At 44.2% G+C, this 19,024-nt stretch overlaps 1 protein-coding gene across 7 annotated transcripts in view; it reads right to left on the minus strand.

Moving 5' to 3' along the window:
* RHOF (ras homolog family member F, filopodia associated) overlaps nt 1-19,024 on the minus strand; it is a 60,827-nt gene that overhangs the window by 1,979 nt on the left and 39,824 nt on the right. For all 7 annotated transcript variants that reach the window (XM_043969089.1, XM_043969104.1, XM_043969096.1 and 4 more), the window contains one exon: nt 2,001-2,110. In XM_043969089.1, coding sequence (XP_043825024.1) covers nt 2,001-2,110 — 110 coding nt within the window. The remainder of the gene's footprint in view (nt 1-2,000; nt 2,111-19,024) is intronic.

Raw genomic sequence — 19,024 nt, forward strand, 5'->3', positions numbered from 1 at the left:
GATGAGACCCAAAGATGGCAGGTGAATTTTCCAAGGTCACACAACTAGCATCACAGGAAGGAACCCTAGAGATTATCTACTCTAGGGGCAGCTAGGTGGCGAAGTGGATAAAGCACCAGTCCTGGATTCAGGAGGACCTGAGTTCAAATCCAGCCTCAGACACTTGACACTTACTAGCTGTGTGACCCTGGGCAAGTCACTTAACCCTCACTGCCTTATAAAAAATAAAGAAAAAAAAAGAGATTATCTAATCTACCCTCCCCAATTTTTAAAAATGTAAATAGTATTTTTTCCAATTACATGTAAAGATAGTTTTGTTTTTTCAGGGCAATGAGGTTTAAGTGACTTGCCCAGGGTCACACAGCTAGTAAGTGTCAAGTGTCTGAGGTCGCATTTGAACTCAGGTCCTCCTGAATCCAGGGCTGGTGCTTTATCCACTGCGCCACCTAGCTGCCATAAAGATCGTTTTCAACATCCAATTTTATAAGATTTTGAGCTCCAAATTTTTCTCTTTCCTCCTTTAGATGGCAAGCAATCAGATATAGGTTATACACGTGCAATCGTGTTAAACATCTTTCCACATTAGTCATGTTGTGAAAGAAGAATCAGAACAAAAGGGGAAAACCATGAAAAAAACACAAAGAAAGTAAAAATGGTATCATCAATTTTACAGATAAGGAAACTGAGGCCCCATGGAGGGAAAGTGACTTGGCAAAAGTCACACGGGGGGCAGCTAGGTGGTGCGGTGGATAAAGCACTGGCCCTGGATTCAGGAGGACCTGAGTTCAAATTTGGCCTCAGACACTTGACACTTACTAGCTGTGTGACCCTGGGCAAGTCATCATTGGCCCCTCCCCCCAAAAAAAGTCACACAGGCAGTAAGAATTCAAACTGAGGTCCTTTGATTCCAGAGCCAATCCTCTTTCCATGTCTGTCTAAATCTGTGATATGGGGTAAAAATGTGTGGATGTGAACCCCAGCTCTGTTACCTACTTAACATACCTTAACAGGGCCACTTCTCTAGGCCTCACTTTACTTATCTGTAAGATGATCTCTAAGGGCCTACCCAGTTCTAAATTATAATGATTAATAATAATAACCAAAGGACCAGAGCTGTAATTGTATTGTTCTATAAAATTGAAATGAAAATCAGTATATTTCCAGATGAGGAAATTCCTTTTACAAATGCACGTTGACATCTCCTATACAATTTATAGTCTTAGAGTGTTGCCATTAGGTGCTATTATTGTCTCCATTTTATAAATAAGGAAATTGAGTCTGATAGAGAGGAAGTGATTTGCCCAGGGTCACACAGCTAATATCCTCAGAGGAAGGACTTGAGAAAATAGGTCTTGGTTCTGAGACTGGCTGTATAACTATCCTACCTCTCAGATAATAACAAAACAACCTAACATTTATACATCAATTTAAGGTTCGTAAAGCATTTTACAATGAATTCTTTTACCTTCACACCAACCCTGTGATGTAGGTGTAGTTATGCCCATTTTATGGATGGAGAAACTTCATCTGAGAGAGGTGAAGTGACTTGTTCTCTCTCTCGGCTACACCACTCAGTATCTCTGTGGCCTTGGTCAATTTGTTAATTGCCTCATCTGACAAATGAGGATAATGATCCTTGCCCTACTCACAACATAGGGTCGTTGCAGGCTTTGCAACCCTGAAAGTGTTTGAAGGAAGTTAAGTTGTGATTCCCATGACCTCTGATCAACTGTTATTGGGTGGCTATGTGCTGGGTTCAGCCTGGCTCTGGGTAGGTAGGGGCCTTGGGAAGGATCCCTGCACATGGGGCCCTAGTAGATTTCAGCCATAGATACCACCTGTTAACCTAATTTCCAGAAGGAACTTTCCATGGTGCTGACCATTTCCCACCAAGTGCCCTGCAGAGGGGGTCAGGATGGAGGACCAGGGCTCTGAGCTCTCCAGAGCTTTCTCTCCCTTTGGTCCCCAGAGTTGGAGGTTGTGGGGAACAGATCCCTCACCTTAATGAGCACATTTTCATAACTGGTAGGGTTCATGACATCATAGCAAATGAGGACGAGGTGAGTGTTCTGGTAAGACAGCGGACGAAGGCGGTCATAGTCTTCCTGCCCTGAGAAAGTTAGGGACAAAGAGCCATCAAATACCATTCAGTCCTACCATATTGGACTAACAATTTCCTTTAGTCATTTTCAGTCATAGCCAACCTTTCATGACCCCATTTGAAGTTTTCTTGGCAGAGATACTGGAATGACTTTATAATTTCCTTCTCCAGTTCATTTTACAGAGGAGGAAACTGAGGCAAACAGGGTGAAGTGACTTGCCCCGGGTCACACAGCCAGTAAGTGTCTGAGCCCAGATTTGAACTTGGTTCTTCCTGACTCTAGGCCTGGCACTCTATCTGCCCTTTATAATATACCCAATAAAATTTTTTCCCTTTTTTTTTTTAGTGAGGCAATTGGGGTTAAGTGACTTGCCCAGGGTCACACAGTTAGTAAGTGTTAAGTGTCTGAGGCTGGATTTGAACTCAGGTCCTCCTGAATCCAGGGCTGGTGCTTTATCCACTGCGTCACCTAGCTGCCCCCTAACCCATTACCTTCTAAGGCAACCCATTCTGCTTTTGGATGCCTCAGGTGGTCAGGAAGGTTTCCCCTCAGCCTGGATATGCCTCTTTTCAACTTTTGCCCTCTCAGGTAACAACACCAACCTAACCATTTGTGTTAGGTATGTATATGTATATGTATATGTATATGTATATGTATATGTATATGTATATGTATATGTATATGTATATGTATATGTATAGAGACAGAGAGGGAGAAGAGTAAGAAAGAGTAAAGAGAAGGTGATTTGAGACGGCATGAGATGTTGGGGGGGAGAGCAAAAGCTTTACTGGATGTAGTGTGAGCTGCATCTCAAGAGGCAAAGGTGAGGAGGAGAAGGCATCCTGGGCGTTGGGTTGAGGGGTGGGGAATAGTTAGGACAAAGACACAGACGATACATGGAGTGTCAAGTGCCAAAAGCTGAGCAAAGGTCAGTTTAGCTGGATCATCGGGCATAAGAGGGGCAGTGATGGCCAATGGGGCTGGAGAGAGGTTGGGGCCAGATTGTGAGGGGCTTTAAGAGTCACAGGAGGTCACAGAGGAGGGACGGGACACAGGCAGATCTTTGCTTTAGGAAAATCACTTTGGCAGCAGCATGGAGTCTGAATTGGATTGAAGCGAGTATTGAAGAAGTAAGAACAATGAGGAGGCTTCTGCAATAGTCTAGGGCCTAGCTTTTATTTGCTTTTTTTTTTTTACAGGGCAGTGAGGGTTAAGTGACTTGCTCAAAGTCATACAACTAGTAAGTGTCAAGTGTCTGAAGCTGGATTTGAACTCAGGTCCTCCTGAATCCAGGGCTGGTGCTTTATCCACTGCACCACCTAGCTGCCCCATGGGGTTACATAACCGAATGGGGGAGTTACAAAAAATGTGGCATCAGTAAAAGGTTGTGTATGCCTACTTTATAGACCTATATACCTGGGGTAACAGAAGAATTTCCCTGGTGAAAAGAGGTCATGAGTGGAAAAAGTTTAAGAAGCCCCGGTCTAGGAGAGAGGTGATGAGGCCTGAGCTGTGTGGGAGGAGGGGAGGGCTCAGCTGCTGCAGATGTGGTGGTGGAAGAAAAGGAATGAAGGAGAGTGAAGTGTCCAGGAGATGGCTGAGCTTACAGACCTGAGAGACTGCAAGAACGGCGATGCCTTCCACAGAAACAAGGAAGTCTGGAACAGGGGAGGGCTGGGGGCATGCCGGGTTATGGATGTGCTGAGTTCGAAATGTCTGCAGTACATCCAGTTTGAGATATCTGAGAGGTAATGGGGGAAGGGGGGTGGTGCGGGGGTGGGGGGAGTGCAGGAAGACTAGTGATGGACTTGGAGAGCTGAGAGTCAGCTACATAGAGATGACAGTTTAACCCCCTTGGGAAGTGATAGGGAGGAGGGAGGGACAAGAGACAGAAAGAAGGAAAGAAGGAGGGAGGGAGGCAGACAGAAAGAGAGGGAGAGGGGGCAGCTAGGTATCACGGTGGATAAAGCACCAACCCTGGATTCAGGAGGACCTGAGTTTAAATCCAGCCTCAGACACTTGACACTTACTAGCTGTGTCACCCTGGGCAAGTCACTTAACCCTCATTGCCCCACAAAAAAAGAAAAGAAAAAAGAGAGAGGGAGAGAGACAGAAGGAGAGTAAGGAAGGAAGGGAGGGAGAGGGAGAACAAATTGGAGAGAGGACAGAAAAGGAGAGAGGGAGGGAAAGAGGAAGGAAGGAGGAAAGGAGATGGAGAGAGGAAAAAGAGAAGAGGGCCCAGGACAGAACTTTGGAGAAACAACAGTTTGGGGCATAATAATGGATGATGAACCAGCAAAAGAGCCAGAGAAAGGCAGGAAGCAGCTGGTTGATACAGTGGCGAGAGTATGAGACTTGGGGTCAGGAAGACCTGAGGTTCAAATCCTGCCTTAGACTCTTACAAGCTGGGGGTCCATAGGTAAGTCAGTTAACACTTACCTGCCTCACTTTTCTCATCTGTAAAATGGGAATAGCAATAGCCCTTACCTCACAGGGTTGTTGATAGGATCCCATGAGATCATTTTTTCAAGCACTTGGCAAACCTTAAAGAGCCATATAAATTCTAGCTATTGCTGCTGTTACTAGAACCAAGAGAGAGAGCAGTGTCAAATTCAAAAGATGAGAAAACCCATTAAATGCAGCCGTTAAAGGGTCCCTGGCAATTTTGGAGAGAGTGATTTCAGTTGACTGATGAGGTTGGAATCCAGTTTGCAAAAGGTTGAGGAATGAGTGAGAAGAAAGGAAGTAGAAGCAGCAAGTGTAGACAGCCCCCCTCCCCCAATTTGACTGGAAAAAAAAGGAGGAACAAGAAGATGGTAACCTGAGAGGACGGCACATTCCCATGAAGCCAAGGATGGGAAAGCAGTAGGAAAGGAACCAGGAGAAAGTAGCTCTCCCTCCTTCCCTCTCCCTACCAACCTCCTTGGCTTCCTTTAAGTCCCAACTAAAACCCCACCCTCTACAGGAAGCCTTCCCCAACCCCTCTTCATTCCAGTGCCTTCCCCCTGCTAATTATTTCCTAGTTATCTTGGCTATAGCTGGTTTTGTATATATTTGTTTACATGTTGTTTCCCCCATGAGATTGTAAGCTCCTTGAGGGTAGAGAGTAAGTATCTTTTGCCTCTTTTTGTATCTCCAAAACTTAGCACAGTGCCTGGCACATAGTAGGTGCCTAATAAATATTTACAGATTGATTTCCTATTTATCCTGTATATAGCTTGCCGTGTATATATATAAAAATACATTTATTGGCACTTTGCACTTTGTTTACCTCATGAGATTGTAAGCTCCTTGGGGGCAGAGACTGTCTTTTGATTCTCTTTGTATTGTCAAAGCTTAGTGCACTTTCTGACACATAGTAGGTGCTTTATAAATGTTTAACAATTGACCAAGAGGTTGAAGACTAATGAAAGAAAGGGAATGATTAAGGTTATAATCTGCTGGAGAAGATAAAAGGGGATGGGGCCAAGGGTACATAGAAAGGGATTGGTCTTGGCAAAAAGAGCCACCTCTTTGTCAGACACTGGAAGAAATGAGTAGAAAGGAGAAGATGATGTTAAAGATTTTGAGATAGAGATTGAGAAAAGAAAATAGCATTTATATAATACCTACTATGTGCCAGGCACTGTGCACAGGCACTTTTTAAAAAAAACAACAACAACAAATATTGTCATCTGATTTGGTCCTCACAATATGTCTGCAAGGTACAGTGTTTTTATTATTACCTGCATTTTACAGTTGAAGAAACTGAGGCAAACAGAAGTTGAGTGAATTACACAGAGTCATACAGCTAGTAAGCATCTGAGGCTGAATTTGAACTCAAGCCTTCCTGATTCCAGGCTCCTACACTGTTGACTGCCTCCACTTCTCATCAAATAGGCAAGACCTTCAGCTGAAAGGTGGGGAAGGAGATGTGTGGGATACTTGAGGAGGGAAGAGAAGGCTTGGAATAGCTCCTACAGGGAGTGAGATATGGAATCAATTATGGAGAAATAAAGGAACTTCTATGCTGCAGTGAAGTTGGATTACATGGGTTTATAATGTACCCAGCCAATGTATAATATGTATCTAACTATATTTAAGATGCACACATGTGGGGCAGCTAGGTGGCACTGCAGTGGATAGAACACCAGCCCTGGAGTCAGGAGTACCTGAGTTCAAATCCGGCCTCAGACACTCAACACTTACTAGCTGTGTGACTCTGGGCAAGTCACTTAACCCCAATTGCCTCACTAAAAAAAAAAAAAATGTACACATGCTAATTACAAAGTAGTTTGGCAGCAGGAGGCACCAACAGGTAAGGCGAGGAATCAAGAAAGGCATTGGGAGCTTCAAAAAAACCCCCAAAGGATAGGGACAGCTAGATGGCGCAGTGGATAGAGCACTGGCCCTGGATTCAGGAGGACCTGAATTCAAATCCAGCCTCAGACACTTAACACTTACTAGCTGTATGACCCTGGGCAAGTCACTTAACCCAAATTGCCTCACCAAAACAAAACAAACAAACAAAAAAACCCCACAAAAACAAAGGATCACAAGAGGGAGGGCATTTCAGGCATGAGGTCACAGCCTTGGCAAAGGCATGGAGATGGGAGATGGAATGTCTGATGTGATAAATAGCAAGAAGGCCAAAGTAACTGCACTGTAGAAGGTGGTATGAGGGGTCATGTTTTTTGTTTGTTTGTTTTTGGGGGGTAGGGCCATGAGGGTTAAGTGACTTGCCCAGAGTCACACAGCTAGTAAGCATCAAGTGTCTGAGGTCACATTTGAACTCAGGTCTTCCTGAACCCAAGGCTGGTGCTTTACCCACTGCGCCACCTAGCTGCCCAGGGGTCATATTTAATAAAGCTGGAGAGGGAGTCTGGAGCTGGATGGTTAAGGGCTTTACATCTTATGACATGACCTCTAGTCCTCGAACCACCTGGATCATTGTTCTTTGGACTTGTTTCATTTTATCAATGTCCTTCCTAAATTGTGGCACCCAGTTATTTGGATAGTATTTTAATTATGGTTTGCCTAGGGCAGAGTGCTGTGGAGCTATCACTTTTCCTCACTGTGGAAACTTGTCTCACTTGATGCAATCTTTCTATCTTTTTTCTCTTCTTTCTGTCTTTTCCCCTTTTTCCTGTTTTTTCTTTCTTTCTCCTTTTTCTTTCCTCCTTTCTCTCTTCATTCTTCCCCTTTCTTTTCCCCTTTTTTCTCACTCTATTTCTTTCCACCATTCTTTCCCTTCCTTTCTCTCTTCCCTATTCTTTCTCTTCTTTTTCCTTCCCATCATGGTCAGAAGGACTGGAGAAGGGAGAGAGTGGAGGTGGGGAGACCAACCAGGGGACTATGGCAATAGCCTAGGAGAGAGGTGATGGGGTTGACCAGGATGGTGACTGGGTTAATAAAGAGAAGGGGTGCAAAGCTGAGAGAGATTGTGGATGTGGAAAGGACTCCTCAACATGCTCTTTCTAGCTTCTTTTTGTTTTTTATCTTTCTCTATTAGATTATAAGGACAGCACTGGCCCTTAAGTCACAAAGACCTGAGTTCAAATCTAGCCTCAGATACCTCTGAGCTTTGAGACCCTGTTTGCCTCAGTTTCCTCATGTGTCAAATAAGATGGAGAAGGAAATGACAAGCTACTTTACTATCTTTGCCAAGAACACCCCCAAAAAGGGGTGACGAAGAGTCAGACACAACTGGAAAAAAAAGATTCAACAACAAAAATTAGATGATAAGCTCCTTGAGGGCAGGGACTGTCTTTGCTTTTGTTTGGATCCTCAGCACTTAGCACAGAACCTGGCATATAGTAGGTGCTTAATTATGAAAGGTATGGGAGAGTAAATACTCATGGATAAGTACAAGATTATGAACCTGGGGGGTGACTGAAAGAATAGAGGTGTGTGCCCTCAATAGAAATAGGAAACTTCAGAAAAGGAACTGGTTTCAGGGATTATTAATATAATGATAATCCATTATCCACATACATAAAGCTCAAGTGTGACCACGTCACTCCCCTACTCAATAAATGCCAATGGCTCCCTATTGCCTTTAAGTTGTCATTTCTTTTTTTTTTTTAATTTAGTGAGGCAATTGGGGTTAAGTGACTTGCGCAGAGTCACACAGCTAGTAAGTGTTAAGTGTCTGAGGCCGGATTTGAACTCAGGTACTCCTGACTCCAGTGCCGGTGCTCTATCCACTGCGCCACCTAGCTGCCCCATCCCTATTGCCTTTAAAATCAAATAAAAATTTGTTTGGATATTAAAGCCCTTCCCAACTATGTAACCAGCCATTTAATGCATTATTCCCCTTACTGAACTCTGTAGCAGAGTGAGATGCCCTCTTGCTGCTCCTCACAGAGCACATTTGGTCTCTCATCCCTGTGTCTTTACACTGGGATGCACTCTCTCCTCACCTTGCTTCTTAGAATTTTCACCTAGAACTTTCACTTTTGTCTTTGGATTCTCAGTGCCTGGCACACAGTAGGTATTTAATAAATACTTGATGATCATTTTGAATATGTTGCATTGGAGAGGTGGCATTAGAGCTCAGGAAAGAGATAAGTGCAAGATATGTAGGTTTGGGGACAGCTAGGTGGCTCAGTGGATAGAGCACTGGCTCTGGAGTCAGGAAGACCTGAGTTCAAACATGGCCTCAGACAATTTCTAGCTGTGTGACTCTGGGCAAGTCCCTTAACCTCAATTGCCTCAAAAAAAAAAAAAAAAAGATATGTAGATTTGGGAGCCATTCACCTAGAGATGAGAGTTAAACTTAAGGGAGCTCATGGGACCATGTGGAGAGAAAAAATGCATATAGATAGAAGTGGGCCCAAGAGAGAATCCTGGAGTATACCTACCCAAAAGAGGCAGAGATGATGGAGCCTGATGAGGCTGAAAAGGTAGGAGGAGAAACAGGAGAAAGTGGTATCATGGAAACCCAGGGAGGAGAGACTATCCAGAGGGAGGGAGTGGTCAACAGAAGAGCTGGATGCTGCAGAGTGGTCAAGAAGGATGGGGATGGAAAAATAATGATAGATGTGGCGACCTTGGAGGATCATTTCAGGCAAGTGCTGGGGACAGAAGCCACATTGTAAAAGGTTTAAAAATGAGTGGGGGGAGGGGGGCAGCTAGGTGGCGCAGTGGATAGAGCACCGGCCCTGGAGTCAGGAGTACCTGAGTTCAAATCCGGCCTCAGACACTTAACACTTACTAGCTGTGTGACCCTGGGCAAGTCATTTAACCCCAATTGCCTCACTAAAAGAAAAAAAAGACCTGTCTAAAAATTAGTTGGGGTGGGGCAGGTAGGTGGCACAGTGGATAAAGCACCAGCCCTGGATTCAGGAGGACCTGAGTTCAAATCTAGTTTCAGACACTTGACACTAGCTGTGTGACCCTGGGCAAGTCACTTAACCCTCACTGCGCTGCAAAAAATAAAAAATTTTTAAAAATTAAAAAAAAAAAGAGTGGGAAGCAAAAAAGCAGAAGCAAAGGGTGTAGCTGGCTTTTTCTAGGAGTTTGGCTGTGAGAGGGAGGAACTATATGGAATAATAGATTGAAAGAATGTTTGCATCAAGCGAGGGTTTTTAAATAACAGGTGAGATCTGCAGGGGGTGGGGTTGTTGGTATCAGGGAAGGAGCCTGTGAATATAGCAAGACTGAAATCAAGTCAAATCAAGCCAACAAGCATTTACTTGCTACCTACTCTGTGCCAAGCACTGTGCTAAGCTCTGGGGATACCAAAAAGGTCAAAATTCAATCCCTGCTCAGCAGGAGCTCATGGTCTAACGTGGGGGGACGATATGAAAACAACAATGTACAAACATCCATATAAGATAAACTGGAGGTAATCTCAGAGGGAAAGTATTAAGATTAAGGACAGCCAGGAAAAGGCTTCTTGCAGAAGGGGGAGGGAGACTTTATCTCTCCTTGCAGAAGAAGGGATTGAGGGAGAAAATAAGCATGTATTAAGTGTCTACTATGTGCCAGGCACTATACTAAGCAAATTTTACAAATATTATTCTCATTTGAAGGAAGACAGGGAAGACTTGAGAGAAGACTGACAACTAGAGAGAGAGGGAAATGTTTGGGGGAGGCGGAAAGGAAAGAAATGAGCATTTATTAAGTACCTACTATGTGCCAGGCACTGTGCTACGTGCTTTAAAAATATTGCCTTGGAGAAATTTGTTTAATGTTATATATATATATATATATAAACCTATATCAGATTACCTGCTGTCTAGGGGAGGAGGGGAGGGAGGGAGAAAAAGTTGAAACTGGAAATCTTACAAATACTTTTAACATATCTTAAACTCGAAATTCACTGGAACTCCAGCTCTTTTTCATGAGAACTGCTTTCTAGCCACCACATTCCCATAGGATCAACTTGGGCAGTTGATTTCTTGAACCTAAGTATAGTACTTGACATTTATCCCAGTTGAATTTCATTTCATTATATTTGGCCCAAAATTCATTCTATCCTGTCAATATCCTTTGGAACCCTGACTTTGTCATCTAGTATGTTAGCTATCAGACAGCTAGGTGGCATGGGCCTGGAGTCAGGAAGACCTAAATTCAAATCTGGCCTCAGATACTTACTAGCTGTGTGACCCTGGGCAAGTCACTTAACTCCCTTTGTCTTAGTTTCCTCATCTGTCAGATGAGCTGGAGAAGGAAATAGCAAACCCCTCCAGTATCTTTGCCAAGAAAACCCCAAATGGGGCCACAGAGAGTCAAACATGACTGAAAAACATGTGTTAGCTATTGCTCTCTACCTTGTGTTACCTGGAAATTTGACAAGTATGGCTTGTTTATGCCTTTATCCAAGTAACCAATAAACATGTTAAGTAGGACTTGGTCAGATTAAACTGATTTGATCCTATTAATGACTATTTGGCTTAGTGATCTGATCACCCCATTGTCCTATCATTTAGTAATTGTAATTTCTAGCCTTTATATAGTGCCTACTGGTAGGGCAGCTAGTGGCACACTGGTTAAAGTGATGGGCCTGGAGTCAGAAGGACTCATCTTCATGAGTTCAAATTTGGCCTCAGCTGTGTGACCCTGGGCAAGTCACTTCACTCTGTTTGCCTCTGTTTCCTCATCTAGAAAATGAACTGGAGGAGGAAATGGCAAATCACTCCAGTACCTTTGCCAAGAAAACCCCAAACGGGTTCACAAAGGGTTGGACATGACTGGAATGACTCAACAACAAACAAACAATAAAATGTTTCAGGTGTTGTGCTAAGTCTTTATAAATAGCATCTCATTCGATTCTCACAGAATATTCGCAATAGGTATTATCCAAATTTTAGATGAGTAAACTGAGGCAAACAGGGTTAAGTGACCTGCCCAGGGTCATACAGGTAGTAAGTGTCTGAGGACAGATTTGAACATGGGTTTTCCAGACTCCAGGCCCAGAGCTCTTTCAACTGTGCTACCTCCCTGCTGGTAGTTCATATCTCTCCATCTTGTCTACAAGGCAACAATGAGAGACTTCACGAAATTATTTTGCTCAGACCTAGATAAGCCATTATGAACAATGGCCGACTGGTCTACTGGTGGCATAGCTTTGTCAAAAAAAGAAATGAGGTCAGATTGGCATGACTTGCTCATGGTGAAGCCACACTGACTGACTGTGTGTTCACCACTTCCTTTTTTTAGATGTTCACAAACCATCCCTTTGACAACATGTTCCAGGGTTTTACCAAGAATTAAAGGCAAGCTCTCTGGCTTATAATTTGTAATAGTGATAAGTGGTATTTATATAGGGTATCCTAAAAGGTTTGTTTTTTTTTTAAATTATTTTTTGAGAGGCAATGGGGGTTAAGTGACTTGCCCAGGGTCATACAGTATCCTAAAAGTTTTAATGAAGTTGTACACTTTAATAGCTTAAATAGACTTTTGCTTTAAGCTTAAAGTTTTGCAGATGTAACAAGCATGACTTGGCCACTATGGTTATCATTATACCCATTTTACAGATGAGGAAACTGAGGTTGAAAGAGGTTAAGTGACTGACCAAAGTCACACAGGTAATAATCACACACACACACACACTCATATCAGAACATCTGGCTACTTCCTTTCCCGTAGCACTTTTCTCATTCTTTTTTTTTTTTTTTAATTTTTGTTGTTGTTGTTGTTGTTTTTTGCAGGGCAATGAGGGTTAAGTGACTTGCCCAGGGTCACACAGCTAGTAAGTGTCAAGTGTCTGAGGCCAGATTTGAACTCCAGTACTCCTGAATCCAGGGCCAGTGCTTTAACCACCGCGCCATCTAGCTGCCCCCCCACTTTTCTCATTCTTAACGATCTTTTAAAGATCAAAAGTCCATGGCTCAGCAATCATATAATAATAGCTAACATTTATAGGGTGCTTACTATGTGCCAGGCACTGTAATAAACATTTTACAATTATGTATCTCATTTGGTCCTCACAACAACCCTGGAAGGTAGATATTTTATTAGTCCCAGTTTACAAATAAGGAAACAAAGGCAAAAAGAGGTTGACTTGCCCAGGGTCTCACAGCTAGTAAGTATCTGAGGCCAGATTTTAACTCAGGTCTTCCTGACTCCAGGCTCAGTACTCTACCCACTGTGCCACCTAGTACTTTGAGTTGGGGGTTCATCTGGGCCCAGTGGCTTGAAGTCATTGAGGACAGCTCAGTGCTTTTCTAAAATCTCCATGCTTCTTTTGGTTTCTAACTCCCTGTTAATCATTTTTGTTCCATCCTCCCTGGTAAATTGTTTTCCTTGACAGAGAACACAAAAGCCAAGGCAGAATTGAGTAGTTCAGCCTTCCCTCAATCAACTGTGCTTTCAACCTATATACCTCAAAGAAGAGTTCTGTTCAGTGAGTGATCTAATTAGCACAGGAATCGGCACATAGCAAGTTCTTAATAAATGCTTTTCATTCATCCATTTCAATTCAACAAGATTTATCAAGCACCTACTATGTGCCAGGCACTGTGTTGGAGATACAGAGACAAAAATTATGTAATCAGTGCCCCTGAGGAATTTGTATTCTACCAGAGGGCACATCTATACAAGTAAGATCCATAACATGTAATTACATCTCAGTTGTTCAGCCTTTTATTTTTTTTAAGTAGTGTCTCACTCTTCACGACCCTATTTGGGATTTTCTTGGCAAGGACAGACACTGGAGCTGTTTGCCATCTCCTCCAGCTCATTTTTTTTTTTTTAAGTGAGGCAATTGGGGTTAAGTGACTTGCCCAGGGTCACACAGCTAGTAAGTGTTAAGTGTCTGAGGCCGGATTTGAACTCAGATACTCCTGACTCCAGGGCCGGTGCTCTATCCACTGCGCCACCTAGCTGCCCCTCCTCCAGCTCATTTTTACAGATAAGGAAACAGGTAAACAGGGTGAAGTGACTGAGGGCAGATTTCAACTCAGGAAAATGAGTCTGTTTGATTCCAGGTCTGAGGCTCTATCCACTGTGGCACCAAATACCTGTTCAGCCCTGTGCTTTAGTAACATCATTTGGGCAGCTATGAGGAGGATGAATTGAAGAGGGGGAGAAACCAAGGGTATAAGACCAAGCGTATAAGCCTATAGTCCCAACAAAAAGTGAAGAGGATCTGAGGTGGTGGCTGTGAGAATGAAGAGAAGGGGGTAGATATGAAAGACGTTGTAGAGACAGAATCAGCAAGACCTGAAACTTGATTGAATATGTGGGGTGAGGAATTATTCCAGGAAATGGGGAAGATGGTGGCACCTTCTATAGAAATAGGGAGTTAGCAAGAGAGGTGGAAGTTTTTAGGGGGAATGTGGGAAGATAATCAGTTACATTTTTGTTTGGTTTTTTTTGTTGAGGCAATCAGGATTAAGTGACTTGCCCAGGGTCACACAGCTAGTGTCAAGTGTCTGAGGCCAAATTTGAACTCAGGTCCTCTTGACTCCAGGACTGATGCTCTATCCACTGCTCCACCTAGCTGTCTCAATCAGTTCCATTTTGGAAATGAGTTTGAGATACCCAATAGATCTCCAAGTGGGGTGTCTAACAGGAAACTTGAGATGTGAGACTGTAGATCAGGAAAGAGATGAAGGCTAGGTATATATATCTCTGGATAGTTATGTGCATAGAGATGACCATTGAATCCATGGGAGCTACAGAGATCACTTAAGAGAAAGAAAAGATGAGGCTCTATCTAGGGCAGGGTCCTGGGGTAAACCCAAAGTTAGGAGGGGTGGCATAAAATAAGGATGTCGACTGGGAAGACTGAGGATTATCAGACAGGTAGGAGGACAACCAGGAGGGAGCAATGTCATGAAAACCCAGGGAGGAAACGGTATCCGGGAAGAGAAGGTAGTTTATAGTGGCAAATGCTAGAGATAGCGATGTACTGGTAACTATTTAATAACCAGCTCTCCATTAAAAAAAAAAGTTATCTGTGACACATTTTTGAGTTAACTCTGCATTTTCTCCATCACCTCCTTAAGTCTAAACAATCATGAAAACTATACATCAAGCCTTGATTTGGTAGCATTTGATTTTTGAGGTATAAATGCTCATACTGAGGGAAGATGGGGGAGAAGAGAGAGACGGGGTAGGGGTAGGGAAGGAAGAAGAAAGGAAGGAAGAAGGAAAAAGAAAGGAGAAAAGGGTAGGGAGGGGCAAAGTGAGAGAAAAAGAGAAAAAGCTGTAGCTTATACCTGAATAACCGGCTTCTCCCAATCATTATTATATCATACTTTTATGTCAAGTTTTTATCTGTTTCCTGAGTTCCTCTATATTCCCCTTCTGTCCAGGTAGTCTGTATAGTATACTACAACTACTGTTGTAAACTTCTGTTTTCTCTTCTAGTAATATTTCCCAAAGTGCTTTCCACCAGGCTTCTTTACTTTGGTACCTGAATGTTTATGTATGAGCATATCTTCTTAATATATGCAGCTAGGTGGTGCAGTGTATAAAGCACTGGCCCTGGATTCAGGAGGATCTGAGTTCAAATCTGACCTCAGACACTTGATACTAACTGTGTGACCCTGGGCAAGTCACTTAACCCTCACTGCCCTGCAAGTAAGTGTGTGTGTGTGTGTGTGTGTGTGTGTGTATGCATAAGCAGCAAGGTGGCACAGTGGATAGAACACCAGCCCTGGAGTCAGGAGGACCTGAGTTCAAATCCAGTCTTAGACACTTACTAGCTGTGTGACCCTGGGCAAGTCACTTAACCCTGATTGCCTCCAAATTTTTGTTCTTTTGCATAAGGTACATCCTTCCTTAACCATATGGTAGTCATGACTCCTATCCCACTTCCTTGTATTAAGATATTTTATTTGCCTTGTTAGCCTATTTTCATAGAGATACCTGAGGCCATAAATTTAATGGCTTCCCCTCTTTTTGGATATCGTCTCCCATGCATCATTGGTCCTTCCTACTGTTATATTCTGCTGCCTGCATTGTGTCTGCTACTGTCTCTGGGTTTTGTTTTGACAGCCACATATAAGTGCTTTTCTCCCTTGTCCCTCCTGCCCCTTTCAGTTCAATTCAACAAACATTATCTAATTTAACTTTTCCATTTAAATTCCTTTTGATAGAAACTACAAGGCTCTAAGCAAACAGTCTTTCCAGTGTTCATGATGTCCATTTCACGCCTGGGCACGAGCACATCAGTCCTATTTTTAAAGCCATGGTCCCAAAACCTAAATCTGATCCACAATTACCAGGGTTTTCTTTCCTTCCTTCCTTCCTTCCCTTCCTCTTTCTCCTTCCTATGCATCTTGAGACAACTTTCCCTTGCAGAATTTTGACCATGGGATCCAATTATCTTTTCACTTTTATTTTTTCAGTCGGCTAATAAGCATGTTCCAAGCAGTTACTATGTGCCAGGTTTTATGCTAAGCACTGGGAAGACAAAGAAAAGCAAACAGTGGCTTTATAATACGCTCTCCCCAAATAGAACACTCACAGCCAACTCTGGCTGGCTTTCCCTGCCGTATCTAGATGGAGACGCTGCTTTTGTAACTGATTGTTCACATCCCAAATTCCCCTTTCTTTTCGTATACCCAGTATTTAAGCACGGTGCTTGGCACATAGTAGGTGCTTAAAAATGATTATTCACTGTTGTTGACTGATTTCTTGTGCTCCCCCCATTTTGGGGGGGTTGGGGTGGGGAAATCTAGACCTGTGATTTTCTCAGTGCAGAGAATTCCTGATCTAGCGTTTCAGATCTCCATTGTTCTGCAACTGACAGTCTTAGTGAGTTGCTGAGAACACCCAGAGGTTAAGTGACTTGCCCAGGGTCACACAGCCAACGTGGGTCAGAGGTGGGATTTGAACCTAGGTTTCCTTGCCTCCAAAAAGCCAGACCTCTAGCCTCTATGCCATGCTGTCTCTCTCACCTTTCTATTCTGAAGCCCCTACCTTTAACTCACAGAAGAGATAAAAATATCGACTTGTTTCCTGCCCAGAACAGCATCCTTCCTACCGATATGCCCTTGGTTCCTTCAAGAAGTGTCAACTGGCCCCATATGAGTCATTCACTATGAGTGGGTGGTGCACATCATTAGGTCTGATGGGTCTTGGCAAGCTTTCCATCACACCCAGGTGCTGGTCCTGGAAAGACAGCTGATTTCTCCCTTGCTTATGGTCCAGGGGACAGCCACCTCTGATCTCTCAGCAAGGAGCCCCCAATTACCATCAGCCATTCTCCTTTCTCTGATCACTACCAACCCCTTCACTTCTCTCCCTCAAAAGAGAAACCAACATGCGTGTTATTTGCCCATGGCTGGTACTTGGTACTGGTAGGAACACAAATATAGGACACGGGTCACTTTGACCTTCACACCTGCTGGAAGTGAGTGCCTCAGCCCTCGGCTCTTCTTGCAGATAGATCTGCCGGCCCATCTCGAGAAGAAAGAAGGAAGGAGGAAGGAGGGAGAAACGAAGGGAGGGAGGAGGGAAGAGAAGAGGGGAAAGGGAGAGGAGGAGGAAAGAAAGGAGGAGTGAAGGGAAGAAGGAGAGAAAAGCAGGAGGAAGGGAAGAAGAGAGGGAAGAAAAGAGGAGGGAAGAGGAGAGGGAGGGATGAGGGAAGGAAAGAAAAGGGAGAAAAGGAGGAAGGGAAAAAGGAAGGAGGAAGAAAGGGAGAAGGGAGGGAGTAAAGGAAGGAGAGAGGAAGGGAAAAAAGGTAGAAGGAGGAATGGAGGGAGGGATAAAAGATAGAAAAGAGGGGTGTAAAGGAAGAAAGGGAAGAAGGAAGGGAGGGAGGGGGAAAGGGAGAAAGAAAAGAGAGAAAGGAGAGGGGGAGGAGGGAGGGAGGGAGGGAGAAATGCTCTGCAGCAGTGGGTGGTTTCCCTGGGTACTTTGCTGCTGCTCTTCCTTTCCCTCAAAGAGTGATGCTTGGCTAGTTCTTCAACTTCCTCTGAATAGCGATTAGCAGGTTTGTACCAACCCCTAATGCAGCCAGGCTGTACCTCACTGCCCCCCATGTGAAGACTTCAAGCAGAAATGACTGTGGACACTTCACTGACTTCATTTATTTAGATCTTTTCCACCCTTACTTGGTCTCATGTGCAAGGCGCCGTGCTAAGGGCTTTACCTCATTTAATCCTCACAACCACCCTGAGAAGTAGATACTGTTATTCCCATTTTACAGATCAGGAAACTGAGGCTGAAAGAGGTTAAGAGACTTGCCCAGGGATCACACAGGTCTTTGTGCCCAGGTCTGAGACTGGATTCAAACCTGAGTTCAATGTCGAGTCTGCTGCACTCCCTGGCTGCTCTAGTGTTTACATCTCAGCCAGCCACGTTACCTGTGTGACTACAGACAAATCCCTTAACCTTCCTGAGTCTCAGTTTCCTCATCTGTAAATGGTGATTAAAAATATCAAAGGGGGGGGCAGCTAGGTGGCACAGTGGATAAAGCACCAGCCCTGGATTCAGGAGGACCTGAGTTCAAATCCGGCCTCAGACACTTGACAATTACTGGCTATGTGACCCTGGGCAAGTCACTTAACCCCAATTGCCTCACACACACAAAAAAAACAAAAACAAAAACAAAAAATAGCAAAGTGGGATGGCAGAGCTAGGTGGTGAAGTAGATAAAACACCAGCCCTGGATTCAGGAGTACTGGAGTTCAAATCCGACCTTAGACACTTAACGCTTACTAGCTGTGTGACCCTTGGCAAGTCACTTAACCCTCATAGCCCCTGCCCAACCCCACCCCCCCAAAATAGCAACCTACCCTCCACAAAGTTGTCAGGCTATCAATGAAGGCCCAGAGAGAGCAAGCAACTTGCCCAAGGATGCACTGGGAATTTATGACAGAACCCAGATCAGGTGTCTCTCCCCTCCACCCCCAACTACCCCCCTGCCTCTGTATTCCCATTTCCTCTCAGGGAGAGAAGGGGCAGAAATCAAGCTGTTTCTCCCTCCATCCCCTCACCCCCCAATTCTGATCCTGAGGGAAAGTCTCCATTTCTTTTTTTTTTTTTGCAGGGCAATTGGGGTTAAGTGACTTGCCCAGGGTCACACAGCTAGTAAGTATCAAGTGTCTGAGGCTGGATTTGAACTCAGGTATTCCTGCATCCAGGGCCAGTGCTTTATCCACTGTACCACCTAGCTGCCCGGAAAGTCTCCATTTCTAAAGTGGATTTGAGCAGCCAACATTCCTAAGGAGCATGTCACCTGGTCATGGCCAGGCCTGGAGGGTTGGGAGGTGGGACTCCTTAGAGGCTCTCTGGAGACTCCCAGTCACTTGAACAGCCTCTAGAAGAGGAAGAAAGGGACCAAAGGCCTCTGCTTTGCCCCACCTTAAACTCAGAATGAGGAGATTAGAAGGGTCCTGGCCCTCCCTGGGACCACCTCCCCTCCCTTCCTGGTCTCCTGCCAGCTCCCCGGCATACCTCTGAGGTGACTAATGGGCTGTGCACCCAGGAGGGCCCAGGAGTCTCTGAGACATGGTGCACCAATGGTGTCTGTTTTCTGG

This window comes from Dromiciops gliroides, chromosome 1 (assembly GCF_019393635.1).
Source record: "Dromiciops gliroides isolate mDroGli1 chromosome 1, mDroGli1.pri, whole genome shotgun sequence".
NCBI lineage: Eukaryota > Metazoa > Chordata > Mammalia > Microbiotheria > Microbiotheriidae > Dromiciops > Dromiciops gliroides.